Consider the following 10014-nt stretch of genomic DNA (forward strand, 5'->3'; position numbering starts at 1 on the left):
ACAGGTGTCTGTAATGAAGCTTTAGTGTTAATCCTGGTTCTTAAGACAATCCAACATTTTTACAATCCAATTGTCACAGAGACCAAAAAATATTTGTTTGGAGTTACAATTATAAAATATACAGTTCTGACTTACAAACAAATTTAACTTAAGAACCAACCTACAGAACCTATCTTGTTTGTAACCCGGGGACTGCCTGTATGCTGTAAAACAAGTCAAAATAATGAAATAAGGTGCATCAAACAAAAAAATATTTTATTGTCAAAATATGAAAATTCCATATAAAGCCTCCCTATTGTTTTAACTAATGTGAGATGCTAAAAGGGTTAAAAACCTTACCAAAGGCGGTTTTGAATAGTGCGAGAGCTGATGTTTTAATAATAGAACTTTTAAAATCCCTCAAATATTTAATAATTGAATCTAAAATTACCTTGAAAACTCGAAAAAAAATTGCTATTCGATTTGTAAGCCTCCGAACGTCCTAATAAAATAAAATAACATGAATAAAACTTTGCCAACACAAAGTGGACACATGGTAAATGTTATTTAGTAACAAATTTGGGCTGTTGGCCTAACTGTATGATGTGCATAACTACCCTGTTTCCCCTAAAATAGGACATCCCCCGAAAATAAGACCTAGTACATTTTTGTTCAGGCTTAGAAATATAAGGCCTCCCCTGAAAATAAGACCTAGCGGCAGCCATTGCAGCAGCTCCCCCCACGCCATACATTAGTATTAGGAAATCTTTTATATGCTGCAGAAGGTTGTGACATTGGGAAGAATTCATGGATTCAAGAGATTGGGGCCAATGATTCTAATAGAAATGGAGTCACAAGAAATACAGCAGGAAATTCAGAGTTTGGAGAGTCATAAGGATGTTAGAGAAGTAGATTTTTTGTTCAACGATAAATGTAAATTTTTGTTCATGGAAAAATAAGACATCCCCTGAAAATAAGACCTAGTGCCTCTTTAGGAGCAAAAATGAATATAAGACACTGTCTTATTTTCGGGGAAACAGGGTATTAGAAAAAATTTTTAAAAAGAAGGGAAAAACCTTCATAGGAGACAGGAGTTCAGACAATGCAGTAAAATGACATAAAACGCGCTCCCCCTGCTGGTCTTCAACTGTAACTACTCCCTCACGGCATCACTGCCGATGACGTCATCGTCTCTCGCTGTTATTGGACGTGTAAGGCAATGCTGCACGCTCCTGCTACGTGATTGGTCGCTTCAGCCATCCGGGGTTCCGGTTTTTCCGTATCACTTCCCTGATTGGTCTCCCTCCGTCAGCACGCCGTTCTATAGGGCAGATGACATCCCGCCCCCATACCGGTATGGCTGATCGGCGGGCGGAGCTCACCCGGCCGAGTGTCAAGATGTTTTCTCTAAAGAAATGGAACGCGGTGGCGATGTGGAGCTGGGACGTGGAGTGCGACACGTGCGCCATCTGCCGGGTGCAGGTTATGGGTGAGGACGGGTGCCCGGAGGGGACAGGGCGCGGGCTGCGGCCCTGCACCAGAGCTGCGTGCACTGTACATCATTGTGTAACTTGCATGGAGGAGACCCTCAGCCCATGTCCTTTTGTTAAAGGGTTTTTTTCCCTTTATCATTGGTGAGACATTGAGTGATCAGACGCTTCCCCCTCTCCATAGGAGGAATGTGCTTAGGCTGAAGACACACAATTTTATAATTATGCTAATGAGCCTGAAGGGCTCTGGGAGGTGTTACCAGAACCCCTCTGAGCTGTAGCTCCACAAGCTGTTACATTGTGCAGGAGCTTTACCCCACCACTATCACTGTGAAGCCAAAACATGGAGGGGCTCTGGTAACCTCCACAGGAGCCTTTCTGGCTCATTAGCATAATTTTAGGAGGAAGCGGGCCGTGGATGACAAATATAAGATTACCACAGTCTCCACTGTCTTGTACCTTGATGGTAGATTTTCTTAAAGTCGTGCCTGAGAGGATTTAGCATGTGGAAGTGCAATGCACAGTGTGATTTCCATGATTTCCATTTATTATTTCTGCCTAATATGCTGTTGCTGAGATATTCTCAATTTAATCCTTATGCTAATGAGTATGTTGATGCATGAAGGTTGTGCCCTGAGCCCCTGAGCACAACAAATCCTGCATAAATCAGACAAATCTTCAGCTTATATGACAGAGGCTGGAAGTCCAGACAGGGGTAAGGTCTACCACTGCTGAGGACATGCCCCAAAATCACTGACTGCCTGATTAACATAGGGATTAAAATGGGAATTTCTCAGAAAAGGCACAAAGGTATGTTAGAAATCACAGTGCATTTCAACATGCATGACTTGTGGTAAACAGCAAAAAGGGTAAGTATAATGTGGATAACCCTATTAGGGTCTTAAAGAGAACCTGTCATCAGGATAACACATTATCACCTAATGACAGGTTCCCATAGACTTAATACCAATTCTCAGTCTACTTTTATAATTAACATTACTGGCTCAACTCATTTTTAAGAGTATATGTGTCTCCCTGCAAGCAAATTGCATCGGGTCATGGGGGTGTCTGCGGGTCAATCATCATCATCATTACCTGTTCTTCTAGACCAGTGATGGCAAATTTTTTAGACACCGAGTGCCCAAACTACTACCGAAACCCACATATTTTTAGCGAAGTGCCAATGCAGCAATATAAGCAGTAACTTATGACTCCCTGCTCTGTCAAAGGTTTAAATTGTAATAGCACCAATACAGTAGAAAGAAGAAGATGTTTTAAATTATCATTGTAGCTCCTTTGAGGGTCCTGGCTGTCTGCCGAACTCTGTGCTTGGGTGATGGCCGGGTGCCCATAGAGAGTGCTCTGAGTGCCACCTCTGGCACCAGTGCCGTAGGTTCGCCACCACTGTTCTAGACCTTCTTTCCTCCGACCCTCCTTCATGCAGCCCTTAGCTGTCTCCATGCTCAAAACAAATCTCTGTGAGATCATGTCTGCAAGAGGTACAGCGCTAGCAGAAAATAGGGGAGGAAATGATGATGCCAGCGGAGAGCACATAATGATGATGACGATATACGGATGTCCCCATGAATTAGTTTGCTGGCAGGGAGCCAGGTTTAACTTTTATAGTGAGCGACAGCAGTAATATCAATTATAAAAGCAGATTGGGAATTAATATGGGCACCCGTCATTGGGTGAAAATGCATGATCCATGTGACAGGTTCTCTTTAACATTACCCTGTTAAACTTTGGTATCAGTGGCCAGCCACTGATACCCCCCCCCCCACCCCACCACCACCCACACGTTTCGTTTTAAATTCAGCTTTTCTATTCTGGAAAATCTGCAGAGTAACAGTTGCAGTGTAGTTTATATTTCATGAACAAAGTACAGAAAAACTGCTGCGGATCCCAATGCAGATTGATACAAGTGGACGTCTCATGCATCTGGCGGCACTTCCCCTCTGGCTTTTATATATACCGCGCTGTAGAGAAACTCGCCAGTACTGCGCATCTAGTGTAACCTAACGTGTCGCCCGGCATTCTGTGGATGTGAACCTGATTTCATTTTATTATTTTTAGATGCCTGCCTCCGATGCCAAGCTGAAAACAAACAGGAGGACTGTGTAGGTAGGTTACCCTGTATTCTTGCACATCTCTACTTTAAGGAAACCTCCTCCCCACCGGGAAAACCTCCATCACAGATTTTTAAGCGCTTCACTCGGCATCTCCAAAGCTTCCATTTACTGTCTGTTAGTCCTAGTGATCACTGAGCGCTGTGCTCAGCCTTTTCTAACCCCCTCCCTTAGTATTAAATGGAGTAGCGGGTTGTGTGCTCATCCTGCGGAGCCCAGTGGTGGTAGTAGTTATCCTGAGCACAGATCGGCTTGGTATCACCTATCCTGTGGATTTGGGACATCTTAGTTGCTACAACCCCTTTAACGTAGACTCACTCTGTAGCCTTTACTGTGTTACGTGGTGGGGGGTCTTCCTCCTCAGTGGTCGCTGCAGGGAAATGGCTGCGTATTCTCTCTGCCAAATCACAGGGTATAAGGCAGTGTCTTAAAGGGGTTGTACTAAGTTTGATATCCCCTAATCAGAAGATGGGGGATATCTGTCAAAACCCCACCGATCCCAATGATCAGTAATTGATGGAGTGGTTGGTTCACATCTAGAGAAGCCCTTTAATATCACTCTGCTATGCTTTCCTATATTTTACCAAGAAAATATGCATAATTTTGTCGCATGACAACCTAAAAATCCCCAGACGCTGAATTCCTTCACCTCTGATACTGAACGTTGTGCTGCGTCTTTCTGCCTATGGTAATTTCCCAGGTTAGTAGGGTCAGGGACTGCCGGGATTAGCAGGGTCTTTACTTTTAATCTCTTTGGTCTCTTAAGAAGGTATTATCATTTGTGGGTAAGTCTCTTAAAAGAGCATGCTGTGTACTAGTACAGATCCCACATTGCTGGTAATAGCTGCGATCCGCATACAATTCGCATCGCCGCTACGTGAACGCAGGATAGGAAGCCCTTTTTCCTTCCGAGGAGTGCAGTGTCTTTCGTCTTCTTGTACCTCTTCTCTATAACTTTCCTTATATATACTGTATATTATTGTGGCTCATGATATGTGAATAATAAAAGCTGTGACTGCCGCCTCCAGATCCATAAAGCGTCCAGACCCCACACCTTGTGCGATCCATTATGGCGTCCTAATCCAAACACTGTGCTCTGTTCTCTTACAGTGGTATGGGGAGAATGTAATCACTCGTTCCACAACTGCTGCATGTCCCTATGGGTGAAGCAGAACAACCGCTGCCCATTGTGCCAACAGGACTGGGTGGTGCAAAGAATAGGAAAATAATTTCCCGGATCCAGACATCAATAATCGCTAGTATTCAACTCCGGTGCAGAGATCTCTGTACTCCATGTGAGGGACTGGAAATATTTAATAAGACACTAACTGATGGATACACGGATGGAAACTTCTGGAATACTCTCATGTATCCTCCGAAGATACTGATTATACTTATTGCTGAATAAAGTTACTTACCTTTTGTGTTGCTTATTATTAGAATTATATAAATTACCATATATACTCGAGTATAAGCCTAGGTTTTCAGCACAAAAAAAATGTGCTGAAACCCCAAACTCTGCTTATACTCGAGTAAAAAAAATATAGGTTTTACCAGGTTTTTGTGGTAAAATTAGGGCCCTCTGCTTATACTTGGGTCGGCTTATACTCAAGTATATACGGTAGTTATTCGTTTGTTTTTTTTGTTCAGATATCTGTGAAAGTGGTTAAAGGACATCTAAAACTGATGGTAGATATGTCCTGTTAAGTTCCTGAGGAACTAAAAATGATGATAATTCGTTTGGGACCTTGTTCTGATACAGGTCCCGCCAGTGCATAGAGCAGGTGAATGGCACGACAAGTATTGGAACGGGGAGGAAATAAATTAAATGGTGAGGCGCTCCAGTGACTTAGCCAGAGCGCCCCAAACCAAGTAGCATAACTTTCATAATACTATATTACCGCAATCACAGGGCATAGAGTTATAATTAAAGAAGTCCTGTGGATCTTCTTAGTAGGACACATCTACAATCGGTAAAACTGATGGTAGATGTCCTTTAATTGTGCCTAAAGTGAACCATTTAGGTGATTTCTGGTGCCTGGTCTGAGTAAGGGATATGGAAACAGGTTCTCCAGGGTTGGAAAAATAAAAACTTTAGGTGCTACCTTAACAAAGACAACCCCTTGTATGTCAACGTCTGACTTCCAAGAAGCCTATTAATAATAATACTAATAAGCCTTGTGAAGGAACAGACTCCCAAATGTACTTTGTTTTCTCTTCCGTACAGTGAAGGGAACATTTCTTTTGGATATGGTGTCTAAGAGTATAAAATGAGGGGGTGTCAGTGGGGTAATATGGGTTCTACAGGAGGATTTATTATACACAGGTGAGCCAGCATATGATGTAAACCGCACCCTTCCTGCCATGCCAGTAATAACAGAAAGCCTCGGCCTCCAGATATATCCAGTGGCTGCTCGGCAGTTCTACCTGCTGTAGAATGGTGCTATGACCTGTGCAGGGTAGAGATGCCTGGTGCCAGCCCACTCTGCTGCCCGACACAGCCCTCTCCACAGCCGCCTCATATGGAGGAATTATTTGCAATTCCTGACAGAGCCTGAAATTGCAACTATTTTATGGCTTGTACGTTTTTTGTATCATCCATATTGCGCCAATGATATATGATTAATGGAACAAATACACAGTCCATTTTAAAAAAAGTATTACATTTAGTTTAGCCGTATGTGAATAAGCCCCTACTGTCTTACCTTAGGGGTCCTGGTTGTATTTTCTTATGCTCAGAAACTCAGCGTTTCTCTTATTTATCTTCTACTGCACACTATCTTTCCTTTGGGAGATGTTTAAAACCATTGGACGGGTTGGCACTGGATCTGTTCCTCACATCAGTCAGCGGCTACATAGATAGTGACCATTATCACTGAGAAGCTGCTCAGCGTAGCTGCTGCAGAACCTCTATTTAAAGGGAACTTGTTATTGTAGGTTAGGGAGGTAACACACACTTTGATATCACTTTGACAACTTTCTTACCATGACCTGTAAATTTTAGTTAGAGAAAGAAATTACATTTTGTGAGTAGTAAGTGGCAATAATCTGCCATGGCCTGACATAAGCTAGAGCTGACCAGCCTGATGTCATTGAGGGCAGAATGGGCACAATCAGGCCAGGGCACCGTGTCTAGGAAGAGGGTACTTTTTAAAAAAAAATATATATATTTTTTTTCACTTTCATAAGTGTTTTTTTTTAACACCGGCAAACTAATATAGCGCGTTCTAACACATATCTAACCACCGGTTTACTTCATGAACCTACCTTATTCTAGCAACTACAAATCCCAGCCTGAGTATAGGTCTAAGAATCCGAACTTCCAGCATCACCAATATCTACATTGCAATTAGTTTAGGACATAAGACCAGCAAGTAATACAGGTATGTGTAGTGTAAAATAGATGGTACACTTCATGATGGTGCCCATTATGGAATCCTAATGATCTTTGGGGTTGTAAATTCTAGAATGATTGCAGACCTACAGCTTAATGTATTCCTATGATGCTGTGAAGACAGCAGGTTCAAGGCCAGGAGATGTGGCTGGCTCATGTTCCCCAGCTCCAATAGTGCTATCTGAATTGGATCCAAATGTAATGGGCACATTAGATTAAAGGTCATCTACCACCAGGATGAAGGACTGTGTGCAAATGAGCCTGAGGGGCTCCAGGCTCCATAGGTGTTAATGGGGCCTAGAGCCCCTCAGGCTTATTTGCATACAATCAATCCTCGTGGTGGTAGATGTACTTTAAATGAAATCTACCCTATGGATCATACTTATTAAAGCAGCTCCTCAGGACAAGACTTTTAAAAATATGCCAATTAATCTCCAGTGATCACTGATAATTACCCGTCTTCCTGAATACTGAATACACACCTCCCCCATCATGTTCTCACCACCTCCCTCTAGTGGAGGCGGGTAATTGTCAATGCTGCTGGAGCACAGAGGGGACCTGAGGGCTCCTGAGTTTCATTTGCATATTTTAAAAAGTTATAATTTTTTTTCAAACAGGAGAAATTAAAATCAAAATTTAAGAAGAGATCCTGGATGAGGGTGGCTTAGGAATCTACCACTAAATATCCAGAGGTTAGATCTTCTTCAACAGTTACTTTTTGGTAAAAAATTATTTTTAGGGCCCATGTGTTGGGCAGATATAACCCACTACAGTCGAACTGAACATGACCTGCAACGCTCGGTGCTGCAGAGCTAAGTTTGGGTTTTCCAACACACAGCCTGAGTAAAACAGAGCTCAGCTGTTATTTGCCTTGTCTTTCACCACCAGGGATTTCTTGGGGAAACATGTTCAAGGCTTATGTTATTACATGCTGATTTGTTCCCATTGCATTACCTAGACTATTGTAGGGAGGGTAAATAGTACAGACCGGCTGTAGCTGGATCACTGTGCTGCACCAGGCTAGAGAGTTCTGGCATTACAAGGCTCTTATTCAGGTCAATCATAGAGAGGAAACTGCAGTACAGCCTATAATCTCTAAGATTAAAATGCTCAGGCATTTGCATGAAAAAGAACAGCGAGGCAGGTGGCACCGTTTTTTTTTTCTTTGTAAAATTATGGACCCCATGATGTTACTGTCCAACTCCCATAATAAGGCAATTCCATCGCCACTAAAAGTTCAAGTGTGTTCTGCTCCTGTAACAGAACAGAACGCCGGAACAGAAAATGCAGATCAAAAAATTACATGAAATGGAACGAAGATACACTACACTACAATAATGCAGTATTGCAGTAAATATTGAATTCACTACAGATCAGGCTGCATGACAGTCCTGGGAGACAACCAATTGATGATGGGAGACAACCTATGATGATGTCATGAGACCACAGCACTTAACAGGCTAACTACAATTAATGGCAAGTGTCGCCTTTATGGAATATGCTTTCTCCATACAGCCCCTATTACACCATGTTGTACTATAACGTTGTGTTGCGTTACAGTGTTATAGGATTTATTCTTTGCCACAATTCAATTTGTTATTTTGCATTAAAGTGTATCTAAACCTGCCATAAAATTGTATAAATAAATGGTGCATAAAAGTAAACTTTGTAATATAACTTATTAACTAAATATGCCCATGTGTCCTTCTTTTTCCCCTGCCTTTCTTGTTTGTCAACAGATTTTACCCCAATAAGCTACTAGCCCCCTCTGGTAGTGTACAAAATGTGCTTCTAGAATCCCCTCTTGGATGAGTATTCTCTCTTTAATATGACCTCAATAGCATGTTTCCATAGGTTCCGTAGAGATAGGGGTGACACAAGTCATACTCCTCCTGTAGGAAATTCTTTATTGGAAATTCTGGAAAGGGCATTTCATACCCAACCAGAGTGGGCTTGTAGTTTAATAGTGTAAAATCTGGTGACGTGTTCCCTTTAAGCGGTTTGTGTAAATCAGCTTTCTGTCCTGTTCTCCACTGACAGAGCAGGGAGATAAAGTGTTGATTGACTTTATTGTTTACAGACAGTCTCTGGATAGTCTTCTCTCCTCAGAGCTGAATCACCAAGGGAAATATTCTTAGAAGAATTTCAGATTCACTGCTCACTAAAGGAGAAAGATGCAGAAAAAATGAAACAAAACGTTAGCTTCAGTTAGAACAGGGCCCCCTATTAGAGCTTTGAGTCAGGAGCTGCAGTATGGAATAGTACAACACATGCTACCACTGGGGTTGTTGTTTTTTTTTTACTGTTTATAGTCCTTATTTCCTTGGTATGACATCTACAAAAAGTAAATAGAAATAAATGCCAGTGAGTTAAAAGAGATGAGCGTAGATTTAACATTCCAAAAGAAAAAGTGAAAAAATTAACAAAATTTAAAAAAAAAAAAAAACCTAACCATAGCAGATTGGACTGATAGAGAAAAGGTATAAAGTATAGGATGAGGCATGTTCCATCTAGGGGAAAAAGGGAGGTAATTTTCTTTGATCTTTTTAAAGTTGGAACCTTATTTTCAGTGTATTATATTGCTTCCAACTTTATGGCAACTATTTTGGGAAGTCACTTTCTGGGGCGCATTGCATAAAAGTATTTTTTTAGAGAAAACCTAATTTTAATAAGCTTATGTGTTGGTCCACTGTTTGTACAATAATAGGGTGATAATGACAAAATACAATTTTTGTAACGTAATATATTTATTGTTGTTGTCTTGTATGATTGTGTAGTCAGAACCCCTTGTTATTAGTGCGCAGTGGTCTGTTCCAGATCAAACAAGGCATCACTCTCTGTTGTCCTAACTGCATTCTTGTGGCACATACCACTATGCACAGATGGAGGGGTTGTTGACTACATTAAGTCAGTTGCTCGAGAAATACTTTGCAGCTCAGCATTTAAGTATATAACAGCCTTCCCTTTACAATGCTCAGCCACATTTCCTAAACGTAATATACAGACAGTTTTTTTTTTGCTT

The 10014-nt window shown here is 41.5% G+C and overlaps 1 protein-coding gene and 1 long non-coding RNA gene across 3 annotated transcripts in view; one reads left to right on the forward strand and one right to left on the reverse strand.

Moving 5' to 3' along the window:
* The first annotated feature begins 1250 nt into the window (after positions 1-1250).
* RNF7 (ring finger protein 7) lies at positions 1251-5020 on the forward strand. Its single transcript, XM_072143391.1, has 3 exons — positions 1251-1468; positions 3546-3593; positions 4709-5020. The coding sequence occupies exons 1-3, from the start codon at positions 1312-1314 to the stop codon at positions 4825-4827; spliced, it is 324 nt and encodes a 107-aa protein (XP_071999492.1). The 5' UTR covers positions 1251-1311; the 3' UTR covers positions 4828-5020.
* Positions 5021-8796: 3776 nt separating this feature from the next.
* The window catches only part of LOC140122477 (uncharacterized), a 58632-nt gene continuing 57414 nt past the window's right edge, over positions 8797-10014 (reverse strand). For both annotated transcript variants that reach the window (XR_011854332.1, XR_011854331.1), the window contains one exon: positions 8797-9153. This is a non-coding gene — a long non-coding RNA (uncharacterized lncRNA). The remainder of the gene's footprint in view (positions 9154-10014) is intronic.

This window comes from Engystomops pustulosus, chromosome 3, assembly GCF_040894005.1.
Source record: "Engystomops pustulosus chromosome 3, aEngPut4.maternal, whole genome shotgun sequence".
Classification (NCBI taxonomy): Eukaryota; Metazoa; Chordata; class Amphibia; order Anura; family Leptodactylidae; genus Engystomops; species Engystomops pustulosus.